This window comes from Heteronotia binoei, chromosome 14, assembly GCF_032191835.1.
Source record: "Heteronotia binoei isolate CCM8104 ecotype False Entrance Well chromosome 14, APGP_CSIRO_Hbin_v1, whole genome shotgun sequence".
NCBI lineage: Eukaryota > Metazoa > Chordata > Lepidosauria > Squamata > Gekkonidae > Heteronotia > Heteronotia binoei.
In genome coordinates, this window is record NC_083236.1 from 32,408,142 (window position 1) to 32,424,584 (window position 16,443).

Below are 16,443 nucleotides of genomic sequence, written 5' to 3' on the forward strand. Positions count from 1 at the left end.
TGGCCACAATAGCTGAAAATGTAAAAATATATTGAAATGTGATAAACAATGCATGAAAATCTGACACTGTTAGTAATGGGTCACGATTCAATTCCCATATAATAATTCCTTGCAGACTCAAAAAAGTTCATCAGTAAGACACAGAATGTCCTGTCTATTTCAGGGAACTCCCGTTCCTTTTCATATGCTGGAATAAAAGTAATAAACTGCCTTCAAAGATCCCTGCACACAAAACTGCTGTGACGGAGGAGCTAGCAAAACAGAGGAGCTAGTATAGCATTGTGCTAAGGACCATATTTCCAGCCCAGCCTTGCAGCTTCATCATGATATTTGGTGGCCCCCCAGGGCAACTAGTTGGCCAGTGTAAGAAACAAGATACTGGACTAGACAGACCACTAGTTTGGCCCAGGAGGGCACTGCTTGCATTCTTATAGTGGAATTCTGTGAATGGAGCAGAAAGCATCTGCTTGCAAAGGATGCTCTGAAAAAGAGGTACTTAATTTCCTTCCTGTACCAGTGTCTCTCTCCAGGGTAGAAAGGTAAAAATGGCTCCTCTAGCCAAGTCATTGTTTTAAGAATGCTATTGGTGCACGTGCTGTTGCAGACTTTGTGTGAAATGGCCAAGTAGTGAGCTGAGGTTGTACCACATGGTTTGTTGTTCATGGCATGCAAGGGTGTCTGTGGGGAGCAGACGACTGTACAGAACTGTACGGTTCTTCCCCAGCTTCTTTGCTACATGGTCTACAACAGGGGTGTTAAACTCATGCGAGTTCGATCTGACATAAAAGAGACATTGTCGAGCTAGGCCATGTTGAGTTGGGTCAAGCCATATCGGGCCGGGCCATGTGTGTATCTATTTAAGATCAGGTAGTAGAGATATAAATTTTATAAAGGACAAAGGCAAACAAACATTTTTTTAAAAACTTAAAACGTGCTTAAAATGTTAGCACTCATTGGTCTTTAAAGATGCTTTCTTTGTATTTCTCCCATGGGAACCAGGGAACTGGGCAAAGGAAGCTCTGGCTCTTTCCTTCCTTCCCCAGGGGACTAGGGGGGAGGTGGGGAGAAGCCTCAGCCAATAGAAGGAAAAGAGGCTTGGCTCAGTAGCTCTGCTGTGCAGCAGAGAGCCTGGCAAAGCAAACTATTCCTCCTCCCTTCCTCCCCAAGGGAGGAGCCTCAGCCAATGGAGAAAACAGAGGTTTTGCTCTGTAGCTCCTGTGCAATTGAGCAAGCCTTGCAAAGCAAGCTGTTACGCAGAAGGAAGCAAGATATAGGGAGAAGCAGATGACATCCAGTTGCTCGGGGGGCCTAATAGGAGCCCTCTGGGGGCCTGATTTGGCCCCCAAACTGCATGTTTGACACCCCTGGTCTACAACATCCCAAGATCACTATATTTACCAATCAATTGACCTGGAATTCCAGACTTCTTAGTGAGGTATATTTCAAGGACCAAACCAGTCCTGATACGAAATGTACCTACAGTTGTTCACACATCTTTTCCACCACAGTGTGCACCATCACTTGAGTCACCTTGCTCCCCAGCTCAGCTTCCTTCTAGCATCAGAGCAGCTGTGAGAACAAGGACCTATCCGTTCATGTTTAGTTTAGCTATAATTGAACAAGCAGACTCAGGCAGCAGCCGAGAGAGAAAGAGGCACACACCCATTTTTCCTTGCAATTCTCAAATTTATTTGGAACTCTGCTGCAGACAAGTTGCTCATTTCTTCATGGCTTTGGCTACAGCAGTCAAAATGACAGCAATACCGATGCCTACTGAAACTACTGCACCGGGGATCCATAACTGTAGGTCTAGAGAGAAAAAGAGAAAGATGGCCATCTGTGTAGTTTGCAGGGGAGGGAGTGGTAACCAAAGACAGAAGCCTAGGCTATTCATTACATGCAGTTTAGCATCTCATGTAGGAAAAGTACATACCCCACGGAGGAGATTTTTGGCTACTCTTGGGCGTAGTGTTCTTTGTTTCCAAGGACGCAGGGGCCAAGAGACGAATGGGTCCATAGGAGACGATCTTACTGTAGTTGTCATCCATTGCTCTCTTGCGTTTCGACTTACTGGGACACTGCTGTAAGCAACAGCAAAAAGTATCAGAGCTTGTTTCCATTGGGTAATACATAAAGGAGGCATGCTCTGATTTAACAATATTTTTCCCTAGGCCATCTAGTTCTTGGAGAAATTGCCACCACAAATCTAAAGGCAGGCAAGCCTCTGTTTTGGAAGACTGCTGATTTATTTTAGAAACTCTTATGTGCTGACTTGCAAAATAAAAGTAAAATAATAAAGCAATGTAAGGTCCAGAGAACAGAATTCAAGTTAAGTAGCTCCTTAACACCTATATGCGATGTTTCAGGCTACCTACCTGAAACATTAGATTATGAATACTAACACAAGTCTAAAAAGATACCATTAAAACCGCCATAAAAACATGATGGAACCCCTCTGTTAAAGGCCTGGTTAAAATTTTGTTTCCAAAAGGCAATAAAATTAAGCATTCCAAAGATGAGGTGCCACCACTGAGAAGGTCTTATTTCTGTTTCCTTCATTTCCACAAGCAAGGGCAGAGAAAGCAGAGCTTGAGAGGAGGATTTTAACTGGCAAAGCTCAGACAGTACTGGAAGAAGCAGTCCTTCATGTACTTCCTTGAGTTACTTTTTGCTTTCCCCCAAAGCTTAGCAGGCTGCAAGCTGGACTCAAACACAGATCTGTAGAGTGCTTGTTTAACCCTTTCCTCTTTTTTTTTTTAGCTCACCCAGGAGGTTTTCACTTGCAGGAGGGCAGGTTCAGCCCAAGAACATTGGAGCCCCTAGGGTAGGGTGTGAAGGCAGGAAGCTGCTACCTGCCTTCCTCACTGTGGGCAGACAAGAAGCTACTGGGGTGTCTCTCAGGGCTGGGGCTTGCTTCAAGCAGGCCCTGCCTCAGTAGGTGGGCATGGTGGCAACAAGGCAGGTTGGCACCCCTTCACCTCTGGTATCCTAGGTGGTTGTCTAGTTGCAACTAGAAGATGGGCCAGCCCTTCAGGAGGGAAGGAGAGACAAACCATTTCTCTGTATTCTCCTCTCCCACCCTACAATTTGGTAAGCTGAACTGAAAAACAAAACTGATCAGCTTTCCCTGGTCTGCCCTTTTCCCTTGTTGATTATTTAAAAACAAAACAGGAATACTTCCAAACTTGGCACCATGTTGCCATTTGAGTTGCCGACCAACCTCTCCCCATCCCCAACAAGGCATCAATGGGAAGAGACCATACCTTAGCACAGGGCTCCTGGTTTTCAGGAATGCATAGGCGCACCTGGCAGTGGAGGTACACCTCTGTGAAGTTTTTGAACTGAAACATCTGAAAACTGAACTTCGCCATGGTGCTGGCACCAATGTCATTAAGGATGATCACAGTCTTGTCATGAGGACACCTGGAAGAGGCCAAGCGCATCACTGATCCAGTCATTGCTGAAAACACATTGGTTCACAGTGGAAGCCAAGATCAGCAAGGAAGGACCTAGGTTAAAATATTGACACTCTGCCCTGGCACATGGTAAAGGAGGAAAAAGTACCTTTGACCAGTGTTCCTTCTAAGCTGAGTTAGCGTCAGCTAGCTCAGATTTTTAGCCTCCAGTTCATATGTTTTTGTCTTAGCTCAGGAAGGATGACCCCAGAGCACACTAATTTATGCAGGAGCTCACAACTTTAATACTAGTAGCTTGCAAAATAGAATTTTCTCTCACAAGACTCTGCAGCTTAGAGGGAACATTGGCTTTGACCATGGGAAGGTTGTCAGGTTTCCCCCTGGCTACCTGTAAAAGGTTTGTGGGGGGCGGGAGTATGGTTGCTAGATACAGGTTGGGAAACTTCTGGAATTTGGGGAGGGAGCTTGAGGACAGGGACCTCAGTGAGGAATATTAGAGTCCAGGGCTTTTTTTGTAGAAAAAGCCCATCAGAAACTCATTTGCATATTAGGTCACACCCCTGACATCACCATTGTTTAGTGCTGGGCTTTTTGTAGGAAAAGCCCAGAAGGAACTCATTTGCATATTAGGCCACACTCCTCAACACCACATCAGCCAGAACTGCGTTCCTGCTCAAAAAAAACCTGGAGTCCACCTTCCTAAGCATCCATTTTCTCCAGGAGAACTGATCTCTGTAGTATGCAGATGAGCTGTCATTCTAGGGGATCTCCAGCTCCCACCTGGAGGTTGGCAATGGCATCCCTAGATCATATCCAAAGAACTTTCATTTCCAGCAAACCATAAGCTGCATGGTAAGAGTTACAAGGAATTTCGGAACTTTATAGATTAAAGGACAATGCAGAAGGGTTGAAAAGTTATTGGGGAATAATTTTTAAAAGTACATTAGCCTTGAAGACTGGGATTGCCAAATTCTGTGTTCTTGGGAAGTGCTCTGTGCTCCTGACAGTTGGCCAAAGACTTCTACCATAGGTATAACATCGCCCACAAACCTGACTGTTTACAGGGCATGTGCACAAATTAATTCAGAATAGTTTGCAGCATTAAAAATACTTTGCCCACAAAACATGAGGGTGAAACTTTTTCACCCTCTTTCATTAACACAGGGGAGGGCTGCCACATCAATTTGAAAATGGCTTCAGAGGCTGGATTCCACCTCAGGTTCCCCTTTGGCCTTTCCTGGTCTTTTTTTTTTTTGCGCATGTTGAAAACAATCATTTAGTTTCTTGGGGGAAAATACCAAGGCAATTTGACAACTGAAATTCATCAGACATGGTGCTTGTTGTACCCTGTACCTAAGACCACATGCATTTACCACATGAAGGGACATGGAATACACAACTGGTCTGGCACAATACACTTTTTTGGCAGCCCTTTTCCAGTTTCCATTCTCCATTTTAAAATATTTTGCACTGTTTTTCTGCCTCTGCCAAGAACTATTTTCCACTCTCAAAGTATTGTTTTGTTTTAAAATCTCCTTCAACAAATTTCTTTGCCTGTTTCTCCCACAGATTCAAACCTGGGTCCTCCAGATCCCAGTCAGTCTAGCCACTACACCATGTGGTAAAGCCTGGCAATGTGGCAGAAGATGCCACCCAAAACAGGCATTACAACATGCCTCTTCCATTACACTAATGCTGTTTACTCTGATGGCCAGTATCGTAATGCCCCTGTATAAATCGATGGTGCGGTCTCATTTGGAATACTGTGTGCAACTCTGGTCACCGCTCCTCAAAAAGGATATTATAGCATTGGAAAAAGTGCAGAAAAGGGCAACTAGAATGATTATAGGTTTGGAACACTTTCCCTATGAAGGCAGGTTAAAACGCTTGGGGCTCTTTAGCTTGGAGAAACGTCGACTGCGGGGTGACATGATAGAGGTTTACAAGATTATGCATGGGATGGAGAAAGTAGAGAAAGAAGTACTTTTCTCCCTTTCTCACAATACAAGAACTCGTGGGCATTCAATGAAATTGCTGAGCAGTCGGGTTAGAATGGATAAAAGGAGGTACTTCTTCACCCAAAGGGTGATTAACATGTGGAATTCACTGCCACAGAGGTGGTGGCGGCTACAAGCATAGCCAGCTTCAAGAGGGGATTAGATAAAAATATGGAGCAGAGGTCCATCAGTGGCTGTTAGCCACAGTGTGTGTGTGTGTATATAAATAAATTTTTGGCCACTGTGTGATACAGAGTGTTGGACTGGATGGGCCATTGGCCTGAGCCAACATGGCTTCTCTTATGTTCTTATGTTCTTACTACAATCTGAGGCAAAACTGAAAAAGACGTTTTTCTTATTATACTTGCCAAAGCCTAAAATACATTTGTGGTTTCCTCCTGTGGGTGACTTGGTCCAGTGTACACTGAAAGCAGTAAGTATGGTAGAGAGTCTCCAAATATGTTGAACCTGTGGGTGCTTAACAGAATTATAACAGCTGGTAGGCACACCGCAGAATACTTCTGTGGTGGGGAAGGCACAGCCAAAATGGCAGCCATCAGGGCTCGGGCGGTCACAAAAAGCTGTGGCGTTCCAAACCAAGCATCATTCTATCACAATAAAGGCAACAGTTTCTGACTGGGTAGTCCCTGAAGACCCAAAATTGATAAACTTCTGGGTTCTTCAGAAGCACCAGTGAGGTGAAGGCAAACCAGGGCTAGCTCTTTGGAGTGGAAATATTTTGAGGAGAAAGGAAGTGGGTGCCAGAAAACATTAGCAGACAACATGGTAAGGGATTCCTGACCTTATTGAATGCAAAAGATTCCTCTGGGGTCAGTTGAAGAAGCCACTTGGACCAGCAGAGGCTCCCATGAGGTCACCCAACCTCACCAACACCCACCACAGATACTCGCAGACGAGACATGACGTGTACATGGAGTTGTCAACTCCAGGCTGGATATTCCTGGATATTTGGAGCAGGGTGGGGTTTGGGGAGGGACCTCAGCAAGATATAAATCCATGGCATCCAACCTCCAAAGCAGTCATTTTCTTCTGGGGAACTGATCTCTGTATTCTGGCTATCATTTGTAATTCCAAGAGCTCTCAAGGCCTCACTTGAGGGGGTGGCAACCCCACAATGTACACCAATCCCTGAAACCAGACCTGCCCAAACTGAATTGGAAAAAGCCAGCCTTTCTTACCCTTTCATAATCAGGTGGTGTTTTAAGCTGTGGTTTGGGTCACTTCTCGGCGTGCCCCAGCAGTCCTCTACGCTCAGAAAAAAGTACTTCACCTGTTGCTGCCCTTCAATTTGCAGAAGGACATAAAGGGTGTCCGTCAGGAGGAGGGAAAATAAGCGCTGTTGGGAGTAGACCTGATTGTAGGCAGAACTTTCATACAATGCCATGGTCACAGTGAAGTCCCCTTCCTTCACCGCAAACTGCACGAGCCTAGGAGAGAGGGAGTCACAGCTTCAATCAGGAATGCAGATATAGGGGAAACTGGTCTCTCTGTATGCAAAGTGTCCTCAAGCTACAGCCAACTTACGGCAGCCCTGTAGGATTTTCAAGGCAAGAGATGAAGAGAGGAGGATTGTCATTGCCTGCCTCTGCCCAGTGACCCTGGACTTCCTTGGTGGTCTCCCATTCAGAGACCACCCAGCTTAGCTTCTGAGATTTGATGAGATCAGGCTACCAACCAGGGGTCATTTTGTAGAAAAATAGGTGGTGGAGCTCATCCAGGGATTGTTATGCAGCTGCACCTACTATTAAGTGGACGAGATAGGAAGGTGGGGAGGAAGAACCCTCAGAAAGGTTCAGGAGCTGTGCTCCTGTGAGCTCCTGCTGAATTTGAGGCCCGGCACTAAATTCCACCCTGTCACCAAATTGTCCGTGCTTATTCCCCAACCCCAGGATTCTTTAAAGCTTATTTCCTACCCCATAATGACCTTCAGGGCAAGTTACAATTTAAAACATTATTGCTAAAGCGAAAATCAAATTTGCTTAGCTTTATCCCACCCCCACCCACAACTTTTCTTCAAATTGCTTCCCAGGAACAGTCTTCCTGGAGGAGTGAAATGCCTTCCACCTCTTAAGATCTTTAGGGAGTCTTCCTCCTCTTTTTCAAAGAGTTTGCTCTAGAAGGAACAAGGCCTTTTTAGTCATGGCCCCAAGAGCTTTGGAACAGCTTTCCAGAGCAGGCTGGACACTTGTCCATGTTTGTCCAGAAAAAGGAGAAAGATTTTTACATCAGACTTCAAAGGGTAAGAGAAGAAAAAAGATCTGGCCTGCTATTACTTTATAAACCAGATTCCAAGCTTAAGGGATTTTTTTTTTTGGTAACACAAATAACTTTTAGAAGTGTAAGCTTTTATGCCCCATTTTCCTCTGTTTTAAGGAATTTCAGAGCAGTTTACAATCAGCTTTTTCTAGAGAGTCAGTTTGATGAAGTGGTTAAGTGCGTGGACTCTTATCCGGGTTTGATTCCCCACTCCTCTACATGCAACTGCTGGAGTGACCTTGGGTCAGTCATAACTCTGTCAAAAGCTGTTTTAGGGAGAGCAGTTTTTATCAGAGCTCTCAGCACCACCAATCTCACAGGGTGTCTGTTGTGGGGAGGGGAAGGGAAAGGCGATTGTAAGCCACTCTGAGATTCCTTCGGGTAGTGAAGGGTGGGACATAAATCGAATCTCTTCTCCTCCTCCCCACAACAGGCACCTTGTGTGGGGGGGGGGGGGCTGAGAGAGTTTTGAGAGAACTGTAGTTGGCCCAAAGTCACCCAACTGGCTTCATGAGATGGAGGAATGGGGAATCAAACCTGGTTCTCCAGATTAGAGTCCATTGCTCTTAACCACTACAACACGCTGCTGCCATTGGCTTTGGTCATTAGGGTCGCTAATCCTCAGTTGGGAGCGGGGGATCCCCCAGTTTGGAGGCTCTCTCCCTGCTTCAGGGTTATCCGAAAGTGAGGGCAGGGGAGGGAAAAGTCTGCTGTATACTCCATTATACCCTATGGAGACCGATTCTCATAGGGTATAATGAAGAATTGAAACACAGATATCTGGAGCTCTAGGGAGGGCTATTTTTTGAGGTAGAGGCACCAAATTTTCAGCATAGCATCTGGTGCCTCTCCTAAAAATATAATAATCCAGCTTTCCAAAACAAGGTGCCCTATCTTCCATTATTTCCAATGAAGGGAAGGCATTTAAAAAGAGCACATTCCTTGTAAATGCAATGGCCAGAACTCCCTCTGGAATTCATTCCTGCTTGTCACACCCTTGCTCCTGGGCTTCTCCCCCAATGTCCCCAGATATTTCTTGAGCCGGACCTGGCAACCATTCTTGAGATTAAGGTTGCTAGGTAGTGCAACTGGCAGGAGGGCTGTGGGCAAGGATGGGGAGGCATGATGAACAGCTACCACATCACAATGCTTGCCCCCCCCTCCCCAGAAGTAATATGGGGCAAAATCATAGTTTCCAGTGATTCCTAAAGGTACCCTATGTCATTTCAGGATTGATGTGACAGGTTCTCCGAATTCCCAGCTTTCTTTCTTTTCTTTAAAAAAATGTTCCTAGTATATCCACAGTGGAAGGTACGAGGTTACTTTACAAAAAAAATGAAAGCTGGAAATTCAGAAAATGTCAGATCGACACTACAATATGCAACTGTCATCAGGAAAAAAACCAAAAGCCCCCTAGTAGCTGGGGATAAAATGGCCACCAGACGGACAATGTTTAGAAAAATGGCTACCATGTGGGTGGGAAAATCTGAGGCTTCCCACCCACATGACAGCCATCCAGCCATTATTGTGATCTACCCCAGAACTTCGGAGCAAAGCATGTTTGAGGAAGACTGGAAAAAACGAAGGGTGGGGAGCTGCCACCGTGACATAAGGGTGTACAAGACAATAGTTACCCTTCCTAGTACTGTCTATAACTTGGAAAGACAAAAAGTGAGGAACATACGTGTCCACAGCTCTGAGTGGGTTTTGCAAGCCAACAACACGTGTGTAGGCATAGATACAGGAGAAGCGCACGTTAAGAACCACTGTCCTTGTGATCACACCATCATCCTCTCTATCTGTCTGAATCTCGTTAGCGTAAGACACGTGAGAACCATTGACCTGAAAAACAGCCAGAAATTATGCTTAGAGAATCAAAACATAACTGGTGTCTATTAAAACACGTAGCCAAGATCAGAATCATTTTATCTACCAGCAATGAAGTGAAGACAATTATCCCCAAACATCCACTTCATATAAGGGAACACTTGGTGAAGAAAAAGTGTTCATTTGGCTTGGATACCCCTTCATCTCCATCTATCACATTCTCCTCCTAGGATCTCAAGATGGTATAGTCCTCCCCTCCTTTGTATCATCCTTGCAACAACCCAAGTTAGGCAGGGAGTGCGCAACTGCCCTGAGGTTACCCAACAAACTTCATGGTGGAACAAACACTCAAACCCAGGTCTTCTCAGTCCCTGTTCAACCACTGCACCAAATTCTTCTTCCACACCTGACTTTGACAAGGAAAGGAAAGGGAAAGTCCCCTGTACAAGCACCAGTCGTTTCCAACTCTGGGGTGACGTTGCTTTCACAATGTTTTCATAGCAGACTTTTTACAGGGTGGTTTGCCATTGTCTTCCCCAATCATCTACACTCCCCCCCCCCCCCCCAGCAAGCTGGGTACTCATTTTACCGACCTCGGAAGGATGGAAGGCTGAGTCAACCTTGAGTCGGCTACCTGAAAACCCAGCTTCTGCTGGGGATCGAACTCAGGTCGTGCACAGAGCTTAGAACTGCAGTACTGCAGCTTTAACACTCTGCGCCACAGGGCTCTCTTTGACAAAGGGCTCCCCATAAGCTTTAGTGTGGTGTGAGAACGGCTGCTTCAGAACCTCACCTGAATCAGAGATCCACACTCGGTGTGATTCTCCTTCGTCAACTTGGCTCCAAAAAATGCTGCACCACCTTCATCTTGCTCAGATACTTTGCAGTTGCTGTTCTTCAAGTGGACCAGTGCCATAGGGATATTGAACATTTTGAACACTTCCTTTCTTACCATCATCCTCATGAACTCTTCCTCACACTGCAGATCTACCACCATTTCTGGTGGGAAACAAGAAGTTTGCAATGACTAAAAACAAAAGGGACTATATATTGATTGCTAAAGTTTTCCTAGGGAAATGGGGAAGAAGGAATCTTTTAAAGGTTGATAATTGTGAAAGATCATTTACTCCCACATCTTATAACGAGCAACAGTAGAGATTAACTGGACAGGATATCAAGATAAACCAATCAAACATGTTGCACTTAACTTATTCCCCATAAAAATTTAGCCTCCACCTGTTTCGACGAGTTCCTAATAGCCTGTTAAGTTAGAAAGAAGCCCTGGTCAACGAAGGTCCCACTTATCTCAACAGATGTCCCTTTAACTTTTGGTTTTTCTCTTTTTCCTAGTACAGCTGTGAGCACTTCCATTTCTCTGTGAAGAATTACTTTCTATCAGTTCACAGCAAGGGTGGCCAAACTTGCTTAACATAAGAGCCACAGAATAAATGTCAGATGTTTGAGAGCCACAAAACACGAATATCAGATGTTTGAGAGCCGTGAGAGAAAGAGGGAGGGAAGGAGAAAAATAGATGAGGGGAGGCAGGAAGGAGGGAGACATGGAAAGAAAGCAGCTTTAACTTTAAATGCATTTAACTTTAAATGTGATTCTCAAAGACCCCACTGTCCCATCAGTCAACTTAGAGAAAGCATTTCTCTCTTTAAATCACTTCGCCAAGCCACCGATGACTTGGAGTAGTGATTTAAGAGAAAATTGCCTTCTCCAAGCTAACTGATGGGGCATTGGGGACTTCAAGAGCCACACAATATATGTGAAAGAGCCACATGTAGCTCTCAAGCTGCAGTTTGGCCACCCATGATTCAAAGTAATCATAGCCTTCCTATATGGATCTTAAGCCATTTCCCTTGCCAGGAACTACTGCTTTCCCCCTTGTAGCCAAAGGCATTGCTCATTCACTGTATTTTATGTTTCCATGACTGCAATCAAGAAAAATGAATGAACAGTCACTTTTCCTGCAAAAAGAAAAGCAGTAATCAAAACCTCTCCACCAGCCAGGTGGACATATGAAGGATTCATTCAAGAATGCCGTGAGAGTGTCCAGAAAATAATTAGACTGAATGAATCCTCCTTTTGTTTGTTGCCAGGAATGATGGAAAAGTTTTAACTACTACTTTTCTTTTTGCAGGAAAAGTGAGCATATAGTCATTTCCTTTAACTTTTTCTTGGTTGTAATCATGACATTCAGCCATGGAAACATCAAATAAAATTAAGCAACAATGCCTTTACCTACAAAGGAAATAGCAGCAGTTGACTTGTTTTTTTTGGTAAACTGTATTAAGTCTGCCATTTTGCAAAGGGCATTTCCTACCAAAATGCTCTTCAGGTGTGATGCTGGACTGAGACTGAAGGACCCTTGAACCATCAAGGCAATTGAAATGTATTGCTATGATTTCTTAGCGTTGAACTGCAATTGTGCAATATCCAACACTAAGAAATCATAGCGATAAAATGTGAGGCATTTGTGATGGTCTTACTATTGAATGGATAGTTCTCAAATCACATAGGGTATTTGGGGGGGGGGGTGTCCCCAAAAGACCTGGCTAGTGTCCCTTGTGAACCCCTGTGTATTGCAGAAGATGCTGGGACAGACACATCACTGTGGAAAGCATTCCCACAAATTTAATTGCAGCTGGGTTACAGAACTCCTTCAGAATATAGAGAGAGGCTGCGTGTAGGCAACAGAGATGCTGTACCATCACAACCCTGCTTTACCTTTGCAGAATGGTCCCATGAATCCCGGCTTACAAGTGCAATTTGGATTGCCTTCGACAACACTACAAACACCCTGGTTCCAACATGGGCTGGAAGAACAAGGTCCCAGGGGCTTCGGAGTTTGCAGGACTGCATTTCCTGTCGTGCTCTGAATCTCTGTAAGCTGACCTAGAGCAGAAGGAATCAGTCAGTGGCTTGGAAGCTTCCATCACCCAACCAGCCCAGAAGGTGCATCCAAAAGACTGGTTCTAGGTTATTTTGGTCACCTCAGTCTCTCTTCCTGCAGGGCCACCAGTTGAACCCAGCAGGAGGCAATGGTCAGGAGGCCTGAGCTGAGCCTCCATGGTGTGACTACACCCCTTGCATTGTGTTCCCCACTCCCAGCAGTCATTTAAGTTGCCTGGCTGGAGAACCCACCCTTTGCACCAGAATAGCAACTTCCTGAACTCCAGGATAGCAGCTGAGAAACTCACCATGACAATTTCCCACACCTGCCAGTAAAAGCACCACAATCAGGAGTGAGGAGCTCATGGCCACTGGCTGGAAAAACAACAACACAGCTTATAAGAACAAGCCAGTCAGCATTATAGGGATGGTTGTATTTGTGTATTTAAAACAGATTACATCGAACCCTCCAAGATGCAAGATTGCTATGTTTTGAATAAACAGAAGCCTTGAAAAAAGAAGCAGGGAATGTGTCAGCTAATTTAGCATCCAAGTAGGAAAGCACATTTACTGGAGCACAGTTGATTCCCAGGAAAAGTTCATCTTGCAAAGTCATGAGCTGCTTTTCATGCCAATTGGGGCCTGTTTCGGAGGTCCAGCCAGAAGGCAGCCAGAGGGCAGCTGGATACTCCCCAGGGGTACTTGCTCAGCGCAATCCTCAGAAGCAGAATTGCCAACCTCCAGATATAGCCTGGAACTCTCCCAGAAACATACCCATTTCCGGACTACAGAGATCACTTACTCTGGAGAAACTATTGAGTCTACGACAAAAGGAGTCCTAGCATTGCTAGAGAGAGTGGAAGCTCTAAGTAGCGTTGCTAACTCTGGGTTGGGAAATTCTTCAATATTTGGAGGTCAGAGCCTCAGAAGGGTAGAATTTGGGGAAAGAGTGATCTCAGCATGTATGTATGATGCCACAGAGTCCAAAACTGCCATTTTCTCCTGGGAAATCAATCTCTGTAATCTGGAGATAGGGTTGCCAGGTCCAACTCAGGCAATATCTGGAGAATTTGTGGGTGGAGCCCAGGTTGTGACAAGCACAACTGAACTCTGAAGGGAGTTGTTAGGGTTGCCAATCCCCAGGTAAGGACAGGGGATAACCCTGAATTATGCTTGTCACAACCTTGTTCCTTGCTCCACTCCACCTCCAATGTCTCCTGGCTTCACTCCCAAAGTTCCCAGATATTTCTTGAATTTCACTTGTCAATCCTACCACCTTCTCCACTCTATACACATTCTACATAGCCAGGACCAAATTCACACATTTAACTTTTCTCCTGTTGTTGATGTGTGCATGTGAAAAGCAGAAAGTTTCAAATGTGTTACTAGCTTTCTGAATCAATTCATAGCATATAGAAAGACTGGATTTAGAGTTGCATTTCAGTTTTTGTGTGTAATAGAACACATGTCCAATTTCAGTCTGGCTGCTATGCTTGAATGCTCTTGGGATGTGAGGTGGGGTGGAGACAAGGCCAGTAGGGGCACCCACAAAATGCATTTTTAATGTCTCCAAGAACGTATGTACAGTCAGCAGTCCACAAGAGAAAACACACAAACTTTCCTTGTTATTTGTAATTCTTTACTTTTAAAAAAAAATTCTAGGAGAATTTATGCTACAGTATTAAATTTGCTTTTCCTTACAAAGACTTTGCAGGCTGAAGAAAGGCAACTGAATTTTCAAATGATTCATTCTATAGTTAATCAAAGAAAGAGCTGGCAAACAAATTCACTACCACAGTCCCCACATGATTCCAAATGCAGGCCGTTCTGTCTAGTTACATAAGTCACACCTGCACTACGCTATACTTTTCAGCCCATGGTTTTACAGCTGCTAAGGACATGGACCTGAGTTTTAAGTGCAAACTGAGTTCCCAACTTTTTCCCCCAGACAAAGCTTTTAAGATCTGGACCACCCCAAATAATTGAGCAGGTCACACTTTTCTTGTTTCTGTATCAAAGGAAACTACAACTGGTACATTTCTACCCTACAAGCAGCTGTTAAAAGCACAGGAGTCCTTCTAGAAAGTAGGTGGCAGCTAAGTTCAAATCAAGAGCATGTTTGAACAATAATATTAAACAGAGGCTCCAGAATGGAAGAACTGCAGTGGGAAATGGCAGAACAAAACAACTTGTCAGCTGAAACCCAGTACCCTAAGGACGCTGCTGAACAAACACCTCTGTCATTTAGAATGATATTTACATTGTTTTCAAATATTGCAATGCAACAGGAAGGTAAATGCAGAATGAGAACTCTTTCACTGGCCAAGGCACTGAGATGCAGAGATAACAGTGCAGGCGGCATTTGTTTTGGAGCTAAATCTCCAAGCAGCTGAAAACTAAAAAACAAACAAAGACAAAACAGCAATAGTCCAGAACAATACAGACATTTTCAGCACTTCTCCATAGTTTTTAAGGACCCATCCCCCTATGAATGCTACTTGGAAGTCCATCCCTTTGAATAAAACTGGACTAAATTTTGAGCAAACCTACAAAGAAAGTTCAAGCTCTGTGGCTTCTAATGCTGAGGTTACTCACCACGATCTGCTTGCCACCTCTTCACACCTGGTGGTCAACAAACTCCTAGACCTTTCCCCCAAGCTACTGCTTATATCATCTCCCAGCAGCTGATCCTTCCTAACCCACCCAGCTTTCCCAGTGATTGTTTCTAGCCCTCAAGGTCTTGTTGTCAGGTTCAAGGTCCTTTAATTGCTGCAATCTGGAGAAATGCTTTTGTGTTCCTAATGCTAATTTCAGCTTCCCATCAGCAACAGTTCAAGGAATGAAACAGTTGTCAGATTTTAAGAAAAACATTTTTGCTATTTGTGATTTAGGGGAAATCTTGATCTTTCTCCCCTAAACTGTTGGTCATTCCTTATACTTTTAAATACAGCAGTCTGATCTTCTTTCATCTTCCAAAAAGTACTCAGGATGATTGGTAAAAGGAAACAATTGTGAACGTTTAATATTTTTGACTTTCAAATGCTGTTGGGAAGATGTTTTAAGCATTTTCTTGCAATGCATGCAAACAAATCCTGTACATTTTATGAACTAGCAAAAAAATAAACGGGGCTTCAGAAACAGATCCTAACTGTAATAGCAATGTAATACTTTTTTTTTTTTTAGGGCCATAGGAAGTAATAACCTAAGGAGATAACTTCCACATTTCAGGGGATTTCTTTTAAATTTAAAAATAACAACAGGGGATGGAAAAAAAGATCTTGCTGGGAAAATGTCTGCTGGAAGCCCATCTGAAATATGCCACAGGTAGGGATTCCGGAAGCTCCCTGAAGAATAACTGAAGTAGCGAACTGTGCAACAGAATCCTTTCCAGGTGATCTCTTTTGTAACAGGTGTGTAGCTGTTACTTATTTCTTGCAGGACTTTCTAGGTGTTTTCCTTCAAGGCAGTGCTTCTTTTGCAAGGATACTTAATTTTCCCACCTGACTTGTAATATCTTGTTCTGAGGGAAATGCAGTTATTCCTCCTGGTTCAGCTTCTTGTGGCCTTGGCTGCGCTGGCTGGCAAGTTGAATCTAAGACTAGCCTAAGATAGGCTCAGTTATTTTTTTGTTTGACTGTTTTATTTAAATTGTATGCTGTTCGTTTACTGTCTTCAGATTGCATTTGTCATAATAAACTTGAGGAACTCCACCTGGAAGTTGGCAACTTTATGAATCAGGCAACAGTTCATTGATATAATTTATAAACATCACTTTTTAATAGGGTTGCCAATTCCCAGGTGGGGGCAGGGGATCCCCTGGTTTGGAGGCCCTCCCCCTGCTTCAGTGTAATCAGAAAGCGGGGGGGGGGGCGGGGAAGGGGAGGGAAATGTCTGCTGGGTACTCATGATTCCCTATGGAGACTTATTCCCATAGAAAATAATGAAGAATTGATCCGTGGGTATCTGGGGTTCTGAGGGCCGTTTTTTGAGGTAGAGGCACCACATTTCCAGTATAGCATCCAGTGGC

General features: G+C 44.3%; 1 protein-coding gene across 1 annotated transcript; it reads right to left on the minus strand.

The window, feature by feature from the left end:
• Nucleotides 1-1,665: 1,665 nt before the first annotated feature.
• Nucleotides 1,666-15,164, minus strand: LOC132582222 (pancreatic secretory granule membrane major glycoprotein GP2-like). The gene is made up of 9 exons (XM_060253756.1): nucleotides 15,012-15,164; nucleotides 12,725-12,791; nucleotides 12,252-12,419; nucleotides 10,311-10,516; nucleotides 9,375-9,532; nucleotides 6,613-6,861; nucleotides 3,264-3,423; nucleotides 1,934-2,081; nucleotides 1,666-1,809 (listed from the first exon to the last, which is right to left on the minus strand). The coding sequence occupies exons 2-9, from the start codon at nucleotides 12,780-12,782 to the stop codon at nucleotides 1,718-1,720; spliced, it is 1,239 nt and encodes a 412-aa protein (XP_060109739.1). The 5' UTR covers nucleotides 12,783-12,791; nucleotides 15,012-15,164; the 3' UTR covers nucleotides 1,666-1,717.
• Nucleotides 15,165-16,443: the final 1,279 nt, after the last annotated feature.